The 20,578-nt window shown below is 35.9% G+C and overlaps 1 protein-coding gene across 3 annotated transcripts in view; it reads right to left on the reverse strand.

Moving 5' to 3' along the window:
- GRM1 (glutamate metabotropic receptor 1) overlaps nucleotides 1-20,578 on the reverse strand; it is a 440,097-nt gene that overhangs the window by 285,982 nt on the left and 133,537 nt on the right. For all 3 annotated transcript variants that reach the window (XM_046004121.1, XM_046004123.1, XM_046004122.1), the window contains one exon: nucleotides 16,784-17,033. In XM_046004121.1, the coding sequence (XP_045860077.1) occupies nucleotides 16,784-17,033 (250 nt within the window). The remainder of the gene's footprint in view (nucleotides 1-16,783; nucleotides 17,034-20,578) is intronic.

The raw sequence follows: 20,578 nt of genomic DNA on the forward strand, positions 1-20,578 counted from the left end.
TTATTGAATAATCATATCTTTCATCATTTATTAAGTGTTTACTATGTGTCAGGTACTAAACTGGACTTATCTAATATCAAGTATATTCAATTTTTAAAGATTTATGTATTTATTTTAGAGAGAAAGAGAGAGCAGGGGAAGGGGCAAAGAGAGGGAGAGAGAGAATCTCAAGCAGACTCCCCACTGAGCATGCAGACTGATATAGGGCTTGATCCCATGACACTGCGATCATCACCTGAGCTGAAACCAAGATTCAGACATTTAACCAAATGAGCCTCCCAGGCACCCTTCAAGTATGTACTGAATACCTACTAAGTTCCAGGAATTGTTATAGCTGTACTAGAAATTCAGCAATGAGCTAAACAAAGGTCTTATTCTTATCATGCTTACATTTTATCATTTAATTGGCAAGATAACTAAAAAGATGGGAACTATGTTAAGTACCAATATTTGTCTCTTTTAAAAGTGAGGAAGGAGGCTTAGAGGTTTTCCCAAAGCCACAGTGTTCCTATAAGATATAGATGTACATAAACCAAATGTTATGGTGTGTTCTGTAAAATATATCAGTATACTTTCAAAGCCTAATATAACCCATATTATCTTTAAGGAATATATTAGCTCTGGGATGCCTGGGTGGCTCAGTCGTTGGGCATCTGCCTTCAGCTCAGGTCATGCACGGTCCCAGGGTCCTGGAATCAAGCCCCCTAGTCAGGCTCCCTGCTCAGGGGGAAGCCTGCTTCTCCCTCTCCAACTCCCCCTGCTTGTGTTCTCTCCATCACTCTCTGTCAAATAAATAAATAAAATCTTAAAAAAAAAGAAAAAGAAAAAGGAAGATATTAGTTCTTTCTTATGTTACTAGGAAGATACACCATTCACATATTTTCTTTTTCACAGAAATTATGTACGAAGAATTGAGAATTCCATTTGTGATTTTTAAAATAATACAATGAACCAGAAGAGGATATTTTGGATTTATGAGATGGATTCTGCATTTGTACTTATTCATATTATATTGTTTTATTTTTATTATTTACCATTTTAAAGGAATACTGACAAAGTCAAATCAACTTCAATAAAGTGAAATATTCCTGTTTTAAACATACTGCCATCCTCAAGGTCGTATGGATAATATAAAAAAATCTAGCCAAGAAACATCACATATATAGGTATATTAAGACAACTGGTGATAGGTCTTCCCAAAGCTTTTTAAATGAAAGACATTTAGAAAAAAGTAGAGTTGCAATAATTGTCTTCTAAAATTTTCCAAAAAACTCAAGTGATAACAATGTTAGCAGAGGGTATTTATGTCCTTTAATGATAGCTGTGCAAAAGTTTCATTGTGATTCTTACTTTAACCTTATTATCATAGTACCTTTAAAAACAAGACCATGACATGACTAAGAACACTTATTATTTTAAACTTATTTTAAAAAGGTGAGCTACAAATTCAAATACTGTGGCTCTGTTTATACTATTGTAATAGATAGCTTCTAAAATAGTTTTACATTCTGATATTCATTTTCTCATACAATTTCCTCCCCTTGAGTCACTGACCTAGCGATATACTTCTAATGAATAGAATATGGCAAAAGTAATGAGATATCACTTCCATTATTAGGTTATTTACATCTCTCCCTCCCTTTCTCTCTCTTGTTCTGTGTTACTGTTTCTCACTTTTGATCTAGAGAAGCCAGATATCCAATAACTGCCCCATGGAGAGGTCCATGTGGCAAGAAACCATCTCCAGCAAAACAGCCAGCAAGAGCCCGAGATCTGGCAACAGCCAAATGAGTGACTTTGGAAACATATTCTCATCAAGTTGGGCTTTGAGGAAATAAGATGTTGGAAAGATGAACATTTAACATTCCACAAGTCTTCCTCTACAAAAAGTCAAGCTTAACAAACACCTTTCTTTCTTCACAGAAAACTCAACACATAAAGCCTAGAGGACACAAGTATAAATACCACTAATTAAATAACCTGAAGTATAGTTAATAAACTCAGTGTTATCCTTTTGATATTGTAAGTTTCATTAAGTGATTTCATAACAATCAATGTAAATTTTTCCAATAGGATGTAGTGGCAAAAATCAGAAAATTGATCTAATAATTTTCAATACTCTATTTTGGGAAAACATGCAGGTAATCTACTCTTCTGTAATAAACCTTAGAGATATTGTGGGTTCAGTTCTAGACCACTTCAATAAAGTAAATATTGCAATAAAGCAAGTCAACTGAATTTTTTGGTGTCCTAGTGCATATAAAAATTATGTTATACAATACTGGAGTCTATTAAGTGTGCAACAGCATTATGTCTAAAAAAACCACGATCTATATAACTTAACTTAAAAACACTTTATTACTAAAAAATGTTACCTATCATCTGTGCTCTCAGTAAGTCACAATATTTCTGCTGGTGGAAGGTCCTGCCTCAATGTTGAGGGCTTCTGACTGATCAGAGTGGTGGGTCCTGAGGGTTGGGGTGGCTGTGGCAATTTCTTAAAATAAGAATACAATAAAGTTTGCCACACTGATTGACTCTTCCTTCATAAATGATTTCTCTGTAGCATGTGATGCTGTTTAATAGATTCTACTCACATTAGACCTTCCTTCAAAACTGTGGAGTTAATCCTCTCAAGCTCTGTCACTGCTTTATCAACTATATTTATGTAGTATTATAAATTATTTGCTATTATTTCAATAATCCTCATAGCATCTTCTCCTGGAATAGATTCCATCTCAAGAAACCACTTTCTTTGCTTATCCTTATAGCAAAGTCCTCATCAATTCAAGTTTTACTATGAGATTACAGCAATTCAGTCATATGTTCAGGCTCCACTTATAATTTTAGTTTTCATGCTATTTCTACCACTTCTGTAGTTACGTCCTCCACCTGAACCCCTCAAAGTTCATCCACGAACATTAGAATCAACTTCTTCCACACTCCTGTTAGTGTTGCTATTTTGAACTCTGACCATGAATCATGAATGCTCTCAATGGCATCTAGAGTAGTGAATTCTTTTCAGAGAGCTTTCAATTTACTTTGCCCAATTCATCAGAGGAATTACTATGGCAGCTATACCTTTACAAAAATGTATTTCTTAAATAATAAGAAAGTTGATTAATCCTGTTGTCCATGGGCCACAGAATGGATGTTCCTTCACAGGCATGAAAACAACATTAATCTCATTGTACATCTCCAACGGAGTTCTTTGGTGACCAGGTGCATCATCAGTAAGCAGTACAATTTTGAAAGAAGCCTTTTTTTCTGAGTAGTAGGTCTCAACATTAGGCTTAAAATATTCAGTGAACCATCTTGTAAACAGATACGCTGTTATCCAGACTTTGTTGTTCATTTACAGAGCACAGGCAAAGTAGATTTAGCATAGTTCTCAAGGGCCCTAGGACTTTCAGAATAATAAATGAGCCTTGGCTTCAACTTCAAGTCACCAGCTGCAGTAGCCCCAATTAGAGAGTCAGCCTGTCCTTTGAAGCTTTGAAGCCACACATTGACTTCTCTCTAGCTATGGAAGTCCTAGATGGCATCTTCTCCCAACAGAAGGTTGTTTCATTTACATTGAAAATCTATTGTTTAAGGTAGCCACCTTCATCATGATCTTAGCTAGATCTTCTGAATAACTTGCTGCAGCTTCTACATCAGCACATACTGCTTCACCTTGCAGTTTTATGATATGGATATGTTTTCTTTCCTTAAACATCATGAACCTACCCCTGCTAGCTTCAAACTCTTCTTTTGCAGCTTTGCCATCTGTTAAGCTTTCACAGATTTGAAGAAAGTCAGGGTCATCCTCTGGTTGACCTAACGTAATTTTACAGCTGGTTTGATCTTCTATCCAGACCACTAAACCATTCTCCACATAAGCAAAAGGACTGCCTCACTTTCTTATTATTTGTATGTTCACTGAATTGCTATTTTTAATTTTCTTCAGGAATTTTTACTTTGCATTCACAACTTTGCTATCTGTTTGATACAAGAGGCTAAGCATTTGGCCTATTTCAGCTTTTGACATGCTCACTAAGCTTCATCATTTCTATCTTTTGACTGAAAGTAAAAGTCCTCTGGCCTAAACACTTACAGGCCCTTATAGCGTTCTTAATTGGCTTAATTTTCAATATAAAGCACTATTCCCTGTGCCTCTGACAAAAGGGAGGCCTGGGGAGAAGGAGCAAGACAGGAGAGGAGAATGGTTGATCAGTGAGCAGTCAGAATACATACATTTATCAATTTAGTTTTCTCATAAATACATGTGATTTGTATTGCCCCCAAACAATGACAGTGGTAACATCAAAGACTACTGATATCAGATCACCATAACAAATATAATGATAATTAAAAGTTTGAAATATTATGAGAATTATGAAAATGTGACACAGAGATACAAAGTAAGCAAACACTATTGGAAAATGACGTGACAGACTTGCTCATTGCAAGGTTGCCACCCGCCTTCAATTTATAAAAAATGCAGAATCTGTGAAGTGTAATAAAGAGAAATGCAATAAAATGAGGTGTGCCTGTACTTTGTTACTGAGACATTTTTTGCAATTCTGGCTCCTTTGAGTTTTTAGCTAGGTTTGCAATCCTTAAAGGATTGGCTAGAGTGAGTTTTAATGACTATACAATGTGCTACATTTGGTGAGGAAGGAAGAAAAAAATACACCGGTTTATCTCCTCCCTAGAGAGGAATGCCAAACCTAGACGGCCTTTAGGTTATACTCCCTACTTATTGTGTAGTGTTTCCATATATCTCTGAAACTGTGCCTACAATTTGAAAAATTGCCTATGGTAATTTCTTGGAAGTATACTTTTGCAGAAAGAAAATTATTACTATGAAAAAAGTGTAAAAAGGAATGTTCAAAGCATGCTTTTTTCCAATCTTCAATGTTATTTTTAAAAGATGTAGAAACCTAGCTCATCTCTAAGAGACATCAGATAAAAAGCAAAGATCCAAATTCTCCCAATATGAGAACACACCAGACATTGGCTGTAGCTACAACTAGGGCTCTGGGTAAGTACCTCAGGAAAAAAATATAAATTTCTTTTGTGCAAATGTCAGCATTCCACAATATATAGCTAAAACTCTGGAATAATCATTCAATGAGAAGAAGTCATTCATTTTTTACTCTCTAGGATAGATAAAGCAGTAACCACAGTTATTTTACCATCCATTAAAATTATAATAAGGAGAAATGGGACAAGATAAGGGTTACCAAGAGTTAAGGCCTTTCCAGTAGAACACTGGAACACCCCCTGCCCCAACACTTTCAACTTCTCTGGTCAGAACAAGAAATGAGCTCATATGAGAAATAATGGTGGCCAAAGGCAGCTAGGTGACATATCCAAAGTGCTAAAATAAGAAGCTGTTGACCAAATATCTTATATCCAGCAAAACCATTTTTCAAAAATGAAAGTGAAATAAAGATATTCCTAGATAAGCAAACACTGAGTAAATTCACTGCTGGAAGTCCTACCCCCTCCAAAAAAAAATAAAAGGTAGATAGATTAAATATTAAAGGAAATAATTTAGGCTTAAAGCAAGTTACCCACGATGGAAATTCAAAACACACACACACACACACACACACCCGCTTAGATAAAGGTAGTCAAGTAATTATAAAAGATAGTATAAATGCATATTTCTTCTTCTTTCTATACTTCAATGATTTAAAAGCAATTGTATAAAACAACATGCATATAATTTTGTTTGGGGACCTACAAAATAGGAAAATGGAATTTATTTGACAATAGCACAAAGGTGGGAGGTAGGAACAAAATGTATCTGGTATATAAATGACACCAGGGAGTAACTTGCATCCATAGGGAAAAAAATGTAGAGAATCTGAAATAGTAAATCGAATGGCAAATATAAAAATCCCAACAAATAATATACTTACTCCCTTTTGTCTTGTCAGTTTCTATAATAGGTATAACTTCTAAAACAATAACTATGACAATGTATTACTAAGTTTCTAATATGTATAAATGTAATGTGTAACAACAGCATAAGAAGAAGAAAAGGGAAATAGAGCTATATAAAAGTAAAATTTGTATATCTCACTGAAATTAGGTTAGCATCATTTTGAAGTGGACTCATTGGTTAAGGCTATATGGTAAGCCCTAGAAAAACCACTAAGAAAATAATTTTTTTAAATATAGTGAAAAAATGATTATAGGAATAATTGAGAAAAAAAAGAAATGAAACATTGAGAAACAAAATATAAAATGGTAGATGTAACTCCAACTACATCAATAATTACATTATATATGAAAGGATTAAACAATGTAATCAAAAGGTAGAGACAGTAAGTCTAGATTTAAAGAAGTAAGATCAACTACATGCTGTCTATAGGAAATATTTTATGTACAGTACAGATATGTTGAAAATGAAAGGACGGAAAAAGATATACAATGTAAATAGGGATCATTAAAAGTCAGGAGTAGCTATACACTTATCAGGAAAATTTTAAGCTTTAAAACAAAGAGTCACTTGATAAAAAGAGGAACATTTTCTAATGATAAAAGCATCAATCTATCAGGAAAATACAGCTATTTGAAACATACATACACCTAGCAAGAGAAACTCAAAATACATGAAACAAAAACTAAGTTAAAGGGAGAAAAAGACAACTCAACAATAATATTTGGAGACTTCAATATCCCATTTTTCATAATGGATAGAACTAGACAGAATATCAACAGGAAATAGAAGACTTTAACAACAATGAAGAAACTAGACCTAAAAGGCATTTATGGAAGCCTGAATCCAACAACAATAGAGAGTCCCCTCAAGCACACTTGGAACATTCTTCAGAGAATAACATATGCTAGGCAATAAAACAAAACTTAATAAATGCAAAGGGAATGAAGACACACAAAAATGTTCTTAATTATAATGAAATGACTTTAGAAGATGAAAAGCACAATCTCTGAAATTAAAAATATACATTATGTGATTAAGAACAGATTAGAAATGGCAAAAAAAAACCTGTGGACTCAAAGTCATATCAATAGAAAATTGTAGAAAATGAAACAAAAAAGGGGAAGTGAAAAAAAGACACATAATTTTCCTGTACAAAAATATCAAGCAATCAAATATACATAAATTGGAGCCCAAGACAGAAAAACAAAGAAAGGCATGGACAAAAATAATATTTAAGGAAATAACAGGCAATTATTTTCCAAATTAGATTTGAAAAAACTATGAACCACATCAAGGATTATAATCAAATTGCTGAAAACAAGTGATAAAAAGACACGCTCAAAACAATCAGAGGTTAAAAATACACATTATTCAAGGAACAAAGAATTACAGCATATAGCAGATTTTTCCTCAGAAGCTATGCAAGCCAAAAAAATAGAATTGAATAATATCTCTCAAATATTGGAAGTAGAAAACACCACCAATCAACCTAGAATTCTATACCAGATATTTGATTGTTTTTAAATTAAGGTAATATAAAAAACATTACAGACAAAATTTATTTCAGCAGACCAGCCTCACAAGCAATATTAAAAAATATTCTTCAGAGAGAAGAAAAATAATGCTGAATTGGATTTAAAAAAGAAAAGAAAATTGGATTTACACAAAGGAATGGAAAAGCAATTATATAGGTAATTAGAGAAAGTAATTTTTTTCTCATTTTTAGTTTCTTAAACAATTGACTAAGCAAAAATAAGTATATTTTACACTTTATAACAGAATTAGAAGTAAAATATACAATAATAATAATACAATAATAGAACATACATCAAGAGGGAGAATTAAAAATATATTGCTATAAAGTTCACTGCCTATATGTAATATGGTATAATATTCTTGGATATTAATTGGATATTAATATCCAATTATGTGGATATTAATAATGTAAAGAAACATATTACGAGCCCCAGATCAACTATTCATAAAATAATAAAGAACTATATAGTAAGTCAAAGGTAAAGATAAAATGGAACATTAAAAATGTTTAATTAATATACATACATATATACACCATTGTTTTCAACAAATCGTAGGCTATTTTAATGGAGAAATGATAGTCTTTTCAACAAAACAGTTCTGGAACAACTGGATATTTTAGGTCAGAAAAAGAGTATTCACCCTTATCTCACGACATGTATGAAAACTAATTCCAAATATATAACTTAATCATACATCTAAATATCGAAGGAAACACTATAAAACTTCTACAAAAACTATTTGTAAAGCTATCTTTGATAGAACATAATGAACATAAGTCATAAAAGAAGAAATTAATAACTGGACTTTCAAAATTTAAACCATCCTATCATCCAATGATCCTGTTAACACAATCGAATTTTCAGACACATACTAAGAGAAAATATATGCTATATATGTATATTATAAATGATTTGGGTCCAGTAATTACAAAGAACTTTTACAACTTCATAATAAGACTAACAACCTGATAACAAGATGAACACATATGTCTACAAAAGATTTCACCAAAAAAGATATTAAAATGGCAAATAAGCACATAAAAATTCAACTTTATTAGTCATTATGAAAATGCAAATTAAAACCACAAAGAGATACCACTGCCCACCCACCAGAATAGCTAAAAGTAAAAAGACTAACAATACTATTTTGGTGAAGATGTAAAGGAATTAGAACTTTCATACACACTGGGGGAAGTGCAAAATTGTGCTGCCACTTCAGAAAATAATTTGGCATTTTCTTATAAAGAAACTTATAAAGTGAAATATAGACTTACCATGTGACCCATAATCTCACCCCTAGATATTTAAGAACATTAAACTTATATGTCCACTCAAAGACTTATACATGGATGGGATGTTTATAGTTGCATTATTCATTATAGTCAAAACTGGAAATGACCCAAATGTTCATCAAAAGGAGAATGGATTAGCAAATTGAAGCATATCCATGCCATAGAATGCTACTCAGCAATAAAGAAGCGACTAATATGTACAACTGCATGGGTGTATCTAAAAACACACTGCCAATTAAAAGAAGTCAGACATAAAAGACTCCATTCCATACGATTTCCTTTATACAACACTCTAGAAAAGGAAAAGTGTAAGGACAGAAAGCAGACCAGTTGTTGCCTGTGTCCAGAGTTTGGAGAGGAATGCTGGCCAAGGGGCATTGAGGAATGTTTTATTGTAATAGAAATAGTCTATACTGTGATTTACATAGTTATAGCGCTTACATTACCATTTAGAGTTGCCAAAACTCATCAAATGAAACACTTAAAATTTGTGAATTTCAATAATGCTGATTGGAAATGTACATACTCTTCAATCCATCCCCAAACATACTGAAATAGAATCTGAAGAAGATGGAGCATAGGAACTGATGTTTTTATGATTTATGATATAGACAGACAAGCAGCTGATGAGCAGCACAGTCATCAGACCCCAGTTCCACAATCAGCAAGAAATAGTAGTTCATTGCTCAGAGATGACTGGACTAATCTGCCACATGCTTAAATGCTTCCTACTCTGCATCTTGATTAGTCAGAAAACTAGGACATGATTATGTTTTCACAGGACAGGTCAACATGCCAGTCTGGGCATCAGGAGAGGGTAGAAATATAAGAAATAACAGAGCTTCAAATAGTGTTTATTACCATTACTGCCACTACTACTGTCAATATTATTATTATTTACTATTTTCAGATATATCTTTACTTTTGAAAGAAAATCTTGAAGGCAAATAAATTTTAAGAATTAAAAAAAAAAAAAAAACAGAGCTAAATAACAGGCAGTAGAGTTAAATTTCATTTCATTTGTCCTTTCAAATATGTCCTGAAAGCAATTCATTCATAGTGATTGCCACCTGGGTGCAAAGCACAGATGTAGGCATCAGAGGGTAATGGTTCTGAAATTTAACTCATCTTCAGTCTTTAAAAAAAGAAGATCCAAAGTCCTTCACCAAGAAATTCTATTGATGGCCTGGGGCGGGATCCAAGAATCTTCATTTTTAAGTGCCCCTGCTTCTTCTGTTGTGCAGTCAGGTTGCAAATAGACTATCATACGAATTACAAAAAGTGTATTAAGACAAATTCCCTGTTGTCTTCAATCAGCCTCAAATGCAAACTAAACTCAATCCATAATGACTTCCTTTTTCAACCATTCAAATTGAGCCAGTGCCTTATAAATACAAAGGGCACCCAAGACCCTTCACTGTTTCCAGTATCCAAAAGGCAAGTAGAGACCACAATATTAGTCTTTCAGTTTTCAGATGTCCATTATCTGAAACATGGAAATAGGTATTGGTGTAGAGAAGACTTATTAAAGAATAAATAAAACAAACAAACAAACAAAAAAAAATAAATAAATCAGCCACCAATTATTGTGAAAATCCTGAGCACTTCTGTGGCTGAGATCTATGCTCAAAATACTTGTCAGTGGAGGACATTGGGAGATGGAGAGGAGAAGGAAGTTGAGGGAAATTGGAAGGGGAGGCGAACCATAAGAGACTATGGACTCTGAAAAACAACCTGAGGGTTTTGAAGGGGGGGGGGGTGGGAGGTTGGGGGAACCAGGTGATGGGTAATAGGGAGGGCACGTATTGCATGGAGCACTGGGTGTGGTGCAAAAACAATGTATACTGTTACGCTGAATGAATAAATAAATAAATAAATAAATAAATAAATAAAACTTGTCAGTATCCTACAAATAGTATTTATTCTCCAGCATACTCTAAACTAAATCCCATCTCCTTCCCTTGAACACATTTTTTCAGTCTTTTTCTAGCAGTGTATTCTTCCACAAAGCTCTCATTAATCTGCCTGTGGAGGCATGTTTTAAGGAAGGTTAGCAACCATTTTCTGCCCTTGAGAACTTAGAGAAGGCCAGGTTATGTATCTATAAGTTGAACCATCATGCATCTGAAAATGCTCATCAGCCTCTTGATTTTAATCCATTTTGGTGGAAGTCACACTTCACTGAAAATCCACATGTACTTTGTAATATATAACCTTTGCAATTTTGTTTGAAGGCTGAAAACTTTAGGTATTTCCCCCATTTTTTTTTCCACAGCAGAAAAACGGGATCTAAAATAATTCATTTTTCATTAAAAAAAATTGAGCGTGTGAACATAACACCATGGTATATCATCTTGTTCAAGGTTATCAAAGTCATTTCCAAATATGTGTTATTGGAAGAAAAAGGCAAAAAGATTGCCTTGTAAAAAGCAAGAAACTAAAAATAAAAAAACAGGTATTTCCTTTGTTTTAAAATGAAACTGTTGACAAGGCTATTGATAAGAGAAGAAACAATAAATGTTGGAGAGGTTGTGGAGAAAGGGGAAGCCTCTTACACTGTTGGTGGGAATGCAAGTTGGTACAGCTACTTTGGAAAACAGTGTGGATGTTCCTTAAAAAGTTAAAAAGAGAGCTACCCCTTTGGGGCGCCTGGGTGGCTCAGTGGATTAAGCCCCTGCCTTCTGCTCAGGTCATGATCTCAGGGTCCTGGGATCGAGCCCCGCATCAGGCTCTCTGCTCTGCAGGGAGCCTGCTTCCTCCTCTCTCTCTGCCTGCCTCTCTGCCTACTTGTGATCTCTCTCTCTGTCAAATAAATAAATAAAATCTTAAAAAAAAAAAAAAAGAGAGCTACCCTATGACCTGGCAATTGCACTACTGAGTATTTACCCTAAAGATACAGATGTAGTGAAAAGAAGGGCCATATGCACCTCAATGTTCATAGCAGCAATGCCCACAACAGCCAAAGTGTGTTAGGAGCCGAGATGCCCTTCAACAGATGAATGGATAAAGAAGATGTGGTCCATATATACAATGGAATATTACCCAGCTATCAGAAAGGATGAATACCCAACATTTGCTGATGGATGAAACTGGAGGCAATTATGCTAAGTGAAATGAGTCAAACAGAGAAAGACAATTACCATATGATTTCACTTATCTATGGGACATAAGGAATACCATGGAGGACATTAGGAGAAGGAAGGAGAAAATGAAGAGGTGGAAATCACAGGGGGAGATGAACCACAAGAGACTATGGACTCTGGGAATCAATCAGAGGGTTTTAAAGGGGAGGGGGTAAGGGGATGGGTGAGCCCAGTGATGGGTATTAAGAAGGGCATGTATTACATGGAGAACTGGGTGTTATACACAAACAATGAATCATGGAACACTACATCAAAAACTAATGATATACTATATAGTGACTAATATAACATAATAAAAAATTTATTAAAAATAATAAAATAAATAAAATTACAGTAGCCTTCTTTCCAGAAAAAGCAATTGCTCCTTTTCAGCCATTAAAAAAAAAATACATGCTTAATGTTGTTTGTTGTGCTTTCAACTCAAAAACCATGGTGTCAGTGTTTTCGTGGATCGAGTTTTAGAAGGAATTTCTCTGCAGTGACAGATAATGGAAAATGGGTCTAGTGGGTTAGAAGATAAGAACTGGGAGAGATGATAGATAAAACAGCACACACCAATAAGGGATAAGCATTTGAAATGTAAGGACCCTATATTTAAAGTTTAATTGGCCAGGATATAGTAGGGAGAGGGGGCAAAATGAGAGGTTATTGACTTCATGGTCTTTATTGGATATTTCTTTTGTATAGTGGAGAAATTAGAAGATGAGGTCATAATCCAAATAAAGGGGGCTAGGAAATATATAGTTAAATATGGCATACAGAAGATATTTAACCAAAGGCTCCTAAGAAGATAGAATATAAACCTGCTATAAGGGCTTCCTAAGATGAGGAAAACAGGGTAGATAAGACTATGGAGTCTCATGTTATGATGAAAAATAATCAACCTGAAACATATGATCCCTTTATTGAATTATCATACCAAACACTTAATACTAGGAGAAAAAAGGGATTCAAAGAAGTAGAGAATAATTACAAATGTAAAACTTTTTTACAGAGATACTTCAGTTGATTTTCCCAAAGAAGGTGAATCTAAACAATAAGATCTCTAGAAGAGAGAGCAAACTGAAAGGAAACTATGGGTAATGTTAATATCTCTTAAATAAAACAATCACAGCTTGACACAGTATAACTTCAAGATAAAGACCATGAATTCTGAAGCCAAACTGCCTAGGTTCAAATCCCATCTCTGGCTTTACAGCACTTTTGACAAGTTTACTTCTCTATACATCAAAGTGGGAACAGTGTTAGCACTTTCTCATCATACTGTTACGATAAGTTAAAGTATACAACTTTAGAACTTTAGAATAGTGCCTGGCATATAGTAAGGCCCAAAAGAATGTGTTCATCATCACCATCATATTAAAATTATAATTATAGATATGGTGAGCACAATTCTGAGAATCATGTCAAAAGAAGCATTTTCATAGAACCAAGATGGAACTTACTTTTTGCATAATGATTAAATTGTGGTTAGTTAACTTACTTGGTGACAATGTTCTGCCAATTTGCCCAAAGTCTAAGGTTTGATTTTCCTATGGGCCTGCTGGCTACATTCCACGGCCACATTAAGACACTAATACTGACCAGCTATATTCAACAAATTCTCCTGGTTTTAATAAAGTGGTGGGTAAGAAAATCTAAATAGATTAATACAAATTCATGAATAACTTTAGAAAAAATGAATCTATAAATATGTTCATGTTGATAATAGTTTTGTCATATGGTCTTAACAGGTGATAGGTTGTTAATTTGTGAAAAAAAAATAGACTCAGGACAAAAAGTGACTTAAGGAAGATCACATGATTACTTTGTGGCAGAGCTAGAAATCTCAGCCCATAAAACTTTTTGTTTTGTTTTTCCATTATCCTATATTCATTAAATATAGAATGTTTGTATTATGTTTGAAAATTCCTACTTAAAAGTTCTATTTCCGTTATCATAGTTTATTATGCCATTATAAAAAACTTAGCCCCAACAACAGAGGCGGGATTTTAAGGCCATGGTAAGACTTCATCATGAAAAAAATGGGAAGACATTTTGAGGTATTAAGCACATAAAGAGTGACTTAAATTTTAAAAAATTTAAATTACCTGACTTAAATTTTAAAAGATCACTTTGCCTTAAGAATAGATGATGGGGATGTGGCAAGGGTCAATTAGGAGGATACTGCAATAACCCACGTGAGTGATGAATCTGCCTTGGACCAGGCTGGCTGTGACAAGAACAACAATAAGTTGTCAAAGTCTGGATATGTTTGAATGGTGCCACCAACATTTCCTCTTATGTTCCTGTGAAGTATGAGAGAAAAGAGGAGTCGTGGGGGCAAGGGACTATAAATCTTCATTCAGGAAGTTCTAATTATTTTTTAAATTAAGTATCTTTTGCAGCAATCTAAACTATGACTTACTTATCTCCACCTCTATAAAAGAGGTCCATCACCATCTCCACAATGTCCTCTTGTAAATCTGGCAGCAGCCAGAAACAGACCATGTGCTGTGAAAGAAACCAAACAATGGCTCCTGACCTCAAAAGAGTACCATCATTTAGTAAATGAAACCCCTTCAAGTAGGAGGGAGATATGCTGAATATGCAGCTAGAAGTTGCAACTTGATGTTAAACTATAACCCTTCTGAACATCCCTGCAGAAATGAGAGAATCAGGTCCACCACATGTCCATTGCCATGAGTGACAGGAGAGTTTGGGATAGAATGTATCCCTCAGAAAGTGGGAGAATCAAACATCTGAAGGGAAAGCTAATTCTAGGTATGGTATAGTGTTACTGCTTGGCTTGGTTCCTTGTTCAGCTCCCTACAGAGTCATATCTGAACTGATATATCTCCCAAGGAAGGGAGATAACTGTGAACCAAGAATGAGAAAAGGTCATTTCCCCCCTAATCCTCTAAGATACGAGAGCAACAGTCAATACCACTCTGATAGACCCTTGAAGAATACAGTCCAGAAAGGCAGAGAAGCAGCAATCTGGCACAGCTTTGGCATTTCAAGGGCTCCATGAGTCACTGGCAATAATCCCTGGTACAGGGAACAGCATCCTCAGAAGTTCAGGTGTTCACTGTCATGACAGTTACCTAGAATGTGTCAGTAGGACCCAGCAGAGGTAGAGCAGAGAAAGAGAGGAATAGAAGAGGTAGATATCACATGTAGCTGACCTCTTCATAAGCAAACATGCATGAGACTCAGAAATACTTGCATGAGTTCAGCTATATTGCAGGTAAGCAAGAACCAGAGAGGTAAGTTTATATTGCCATCTTTGTTCAGCTTTTAAATAATGATGATGGAATGAATCCTTTATACTCCAATTACTCACTGCAACATTTGTGTAATTATATTTCACAATTAGGCAGTCTGTAAATCCCAAAGTTCACATATTTGCCACATCTCTTTAAGATCTTCAGAATCCAGGTAGATAGTGTCTTTATGGATATTAAAGAGAATGAATTCTGAAAAAAATAAGCAATTGTTCTCTTGAAAATGGTAAACATGAAAATATTTTTAAAATAAGTGCCCTTCATAAAATCAGTAATTTTACAAAATTAATAAAAAGGACTGAATATCTGTAGGCCACCTGTTCTGATACATATATTACCAACCCTATTCTGCATAATAATGCAACAATGCTGCTTACCTCCTTTTCAGTCATAAAGGAAATAATATTCCTTTTTTAAATACTTGTTTTGAAGACTTGTTTTCTTAAGTGGCTTTACACAGCTGCATCGTGTTGAAGAAGCCAAAATGACATTTTGTGACAGTGTGCCAACTATACTTAAATTCAAAAATATTCTTAATCTTGAATTATATTTTGATCTTGATTCCATATCTCCTCATGAGAGAGTACTTCTTTTTTAATTAGTTGTATATCCTACCTTCTTCTCTAAAGTCTTTGAAGTGTCCTGTACCTCTGGTTTCACATGATGATGAGATTAGTGTTACTACTGTTGCAATCATTACCACAAGTTCAAGGACAGAGGGAAAGGTCTGGAGAGGATGTCCATACCACTACTACTCAGCTTCCTAGAGAAGAGGGCTAGTGTTTGAGGTATTTCAACAGGTGAGATTTAGATTTTATTCTAGCCAATAGAGGAGATAGAAAGAGAAAAAGCAATCTAGAAAATGAGTGTGACTAAGTCAGGGATCAGTGGAGGCTTTCATTTAGGTAAACTCAGTAGGTTCCTTGGAAAAATTTAGCAGTTGCTTTGTGCTATATTAAACAAGATACCTGTTACGTTAAAAACCAATGATACTGAAAATCTACTCCCACACAAGTACATATGATCTAGAAAGAATAGCAGAGATTTTAGAAGTCACCACCTGCTATTTCAGGAGTCACTTGCGGAAAGCATCACTCAGCCATCCCATGCATGTAAAGAGCACATTATCAAGTTCCACAGTTCCGCTGTATATTTTCACTTACATTTAACCAGCCTTTTAAATTTTGTGTCTTACTATATATTTCCATCTTCACTGCTACCCTCCAACCACCAATACTCCATTAAGATTCTTATGTTTAGGAAGTGTGAAGACATAAGTATGTGTGTGGTTTGGGGGCCGGAGGGTTGAAAGGGGCCAGAAGCACATGAAAAGAACAATTCTTTAAAAAACAAAACATTCTGGCAATAGCTTCCCACCTTTCTCTGAAATAGTCTCATCATCTTGTTATCAACTACCCTGTTCTTGTCTAGCAGAAAAATGATGATAGCTCCACTCTCCATGATCCAGAGTTAAGGTTCAGCCTAGAACACATCTCACCCTCACTGGAGTCAGGAAATCCAGATTTGTGAGAGCAAGCATATGTGGGCCAACGTAGTGTGTGAGTGTGAGAGAAAGAGAGAGAGAGAGAGATTGATTGAAATTTACCTTCCAATGAGTGAGAACTCTCCCACGACGCCCAGGCGCCTCATGGCACTCAGGAGGCCTCGGACCGTCATACCTTCGCAGAAGCAGACCACCACTCTGGCCTTGGGAAGCCTCTCCCGGAGCTTGCGCAGGAGTCGGTCAAAGCTCTTTTCCCCAGCATTGCTGTAGATTTTGTCTGAATGGGCGATACATAGGCCTTCCTGGGCAGCCAGCTCTTTGAAAGCATCCATTCCGCTCTCCCCATAATTCCCTGTCCAGAAACAATCAGCAGATGTTCAAGACAACCTGGGCAGCGCAGCACTTACAAACTGGAATAAAGACTCATTAGTCACAAGGAATGGAAAGGACACACTTGCCAAATAATTTGTAAATATAACTGGAACTGACGGAAGATATGGATGGATTCAAGAGAGTCATCAAATGCAATCAATTCACCAACACTGAGAAAATAATGAGAAACTATCTAACCACGGCATCCACAGTGAAACAAGTTTTGAGAAATGAAGGGCTACTGCCCTATTTTACAACAGTGATCATCAGTAAGGGTTGTCACAGATTTTAGCAACGTGGGAGAGATCAGCACAGTGGGGGTAGGAGGTCAACCAGCACAATGAGGAGGCCTCTCCATTTGAGGGCTCACTCTTGCTGGCTGCCAGCTAAGAGGCAGACACTCATCATGGTAGCAAACCCTGCTATATACTTCATGAAGAGTAGGCTAAACAAATGGAACACCTGGACCGGCTAGAATAAGCAGACAAGAAGCCGCTACAAGTTTTAGTCCAAATCCACCATCCTCTGATGAAGTGATAAAATTATGGGAGATTTTGGCTTTATGTTCTGATTTTTAATATCATTCTTACAATAAAATATAGTTTAAAAACTAAGAACTCATAGGAATTAATGAAATAAAGCAAATATCACATTATGCCAGTTTCCCATGTCTCTATTTCACTGATGACTTTAGCCCCCATCTTAGTGTCCTCTATACTCTATTCCTTTCCCCAAATTTGGGGATTTTGACACCTGTGTAAATGATCCAACACCATGTCCTCCAAGATTCTCAACCCCCCTCCAACCAATGATTCTTCCTATAATCCACCTACTTCCAAATGTTTCTAATATCTCTGAATGTAGATGTCAAACATCCTAGTCTCTTTATTCCCTCTTGTCTTTCAAGCTCATATCTTCTACTACCACCACTTCAACATTTCTTCAACCTATGACAACCTCTAATCCATTCACCAACCCATCTTTCTTTTCATCCTCCCTCTCATTTGCCTCTTAGCCCAGCTCATATCTCACAGACTGTCACTCCCTTACAAATTCTTTAACTGCCTTCTGCGTGCCTGACAAAACCCCAATGCTAGTTAAACCCAACCATTTACCTATTCCACACCTACTCCTGAGGACCTAAGTATGTCTAGAAAAAACTAAAAATCTTGATGACTGGTTTTATTAAAAATTCATGAGCGAAGGAAACAGTTAACAAAACCAAAAGACAACTGACAGAATGGGAGAAGATATTTGCAAACGACATATCAGATAAAGGGTTAGTATCCAAAATCTATAAGGAACTTAGCAAACTCAACACCCAAAGAACAAACAATCCAATCAAGAAATGGGCAGAGGACATGAACAGACATTTCTGCAAAGAAGACATCCAGATGGCCAACAGACACATGAAAAAGTGCTCCACGTCACTCGGCATCAGGGAAATACAAATCAAAACCACAATGAGATATCACCTCACACCAGTCAGAATGGCTAAAATTAACAAGTCAGGAAATGACAGATGCTGGAGAGGATGTGGAGAAAGGGGAACCCTCCTCCACTGTTGGTGGGAATGCAAGCTGGTGCAACCACTCTGGAAAACAGCATGGAGGTTCCTCAAAATGTTGAAAATAGAACTACCCTATGACCCAGCAATTGCACTACTGGGTATTTACCCTAAAGATACAAACATAGTGATCCGAAGGGGCACGTGTACCCGAATGTTTATAGCAGCAATGTCTACAATAGCCAGACTATGGAAAGAACCTAGATGTCCATCAACAGATGAATGGATAAAGAAGAGGTGGTATATATACACAATGGAATACTATGCAGCCATCAAAAGAAATGAAATCTTGCCATTTGCGACGACGTGGATGGAACTAGAGCGTATCATGCTTAGTGAAATAAGTCAATCGGAGAAAGACAACTATCATATGATCTCCCTGATATGAGGACATGGAGAAGCAACATGGGGGGGTAGGGGGATAGGAGAAGAATAAATGAAACAAGATGGGATTGGGAGGGAGACAAACCATAAATGACTCTTAATCTCACAAAACAAACTGGGGGTTGCTGGGGGGAGGTGGGATTGGGAGAGGGGGAGCGGGCTATGGACATTGGGGAGGGGAGGCGAACCATAAGAGACTATGGACTCTGAAAAACAACCTGAGGGTTTTGAAGGGTCAGGGGTGGGAGGTTGGGGGAACAGGTGGTGGGTAATGGGGAGGGCACGTTTTGCATGGAGCACTGGGTGTTGTGCAAAAAGAATGAATACTGTTACGCTGAAAAAATAAATAAAATGGAAAAAAAAAATGAAAACAAAAAAAAAAAAATTCATGAGCATTCTTCCAAAAGGGGCATTCAATAGCACAAGGAAATAATACTACATCTCCTCCATAAATAAAATATCCTAGTCTCTAACATGATTATTTCATACTTACTCTTCCCTCCTTAAATCTCCGAATTACTGACTCCATCTCTAACCTTCATCTCAGCTGGGATCCTCATTTCATATTTCAATAAAGACACGGAAATAATCAGACACAAACTAACTTAGCCATACACCACATCTACAAAGCTTTCTTTGTTGGCACTTATTTCTCTGGCATTCCTCCTGTTGTAAATTTGAAGTGTTTCCACCTCAGGATAAAGCCAACTCCTACTCATAAACACTAGGTCTCATTGCTTTTTGTCTATTCAAGAACTTTCTCCCGCAATTGTCCCCCTCTTTTGTGAAAATCAGTTTTTTCCTTCTAACTGTGTTAACGAAAAATAAAAAATAAAAACCTTTGCACTCTTTTCCCCACTTAAGTTACTACCTCATTCGCTAGTCCTATTCATAACATGATAAATGCCGAGGTCAATGTGTTAGCTTCATCATCTCCCATTCTCTCCTTTACCACTCTTCCCATTACCTCAGAAACTTTTCCTGTCAAACTTTTCTCCTGTCAAGATCACCAAAAATTTCCCTGTTGCCTATTTCATGATATGTTCTCTGTCTTCATCTTCATTAACTGCTCAGTTGCACTCAATAGCTGATCACAGCCCCCTTGAAACACTTTACTCTAAGTCTCTGTGACACACCTTCTCACAGTTTAGTCACCACTCACTGACTACTCCTCAAGGTATGTGCTAGATTTTTCCTCCTCTGTTCAACCTTGAATATTTTTATGCCGCAACCTAATCTCTTCTTCCATCTCTACTCTCACCTTAAGTACACTCGTTCAGGTACATTCCTTCAAACACCATTTGAATATTATAGTTGAATCCCAAATACTGGTCTTCGGACTGGATTGGCCTTTGGAGCAAAAGATCAGAATATTCGATTGCATCCTTAATATATCCATTTATAGACATCTCAAACTTAACATATCTGAAACTGAATTTTTCCCTCTCCATCTTGCAAACCTGCTCCTTCCAGACATCTGTGGTTAGTAAATAATGCCACTACCCACCATATTGCTCAGTAACAAAGTTTCTCTCATTCCACAGACTCTAGCTTTCAAACATTTCTAAACCAGT

The sequence above is a fragment of the Meles meles genome, chromosome 5, assembly GCF_922984935.1.
Source record: "Meles meles chromosome 5, mMelMel3.1 paternal haplotype, whole genome shotgun sequence".
NCBI lineage: Eukaryota > Metazoa > Chordata > Mammalia > Carnivora > Mustelidae > Meles > Meles meles.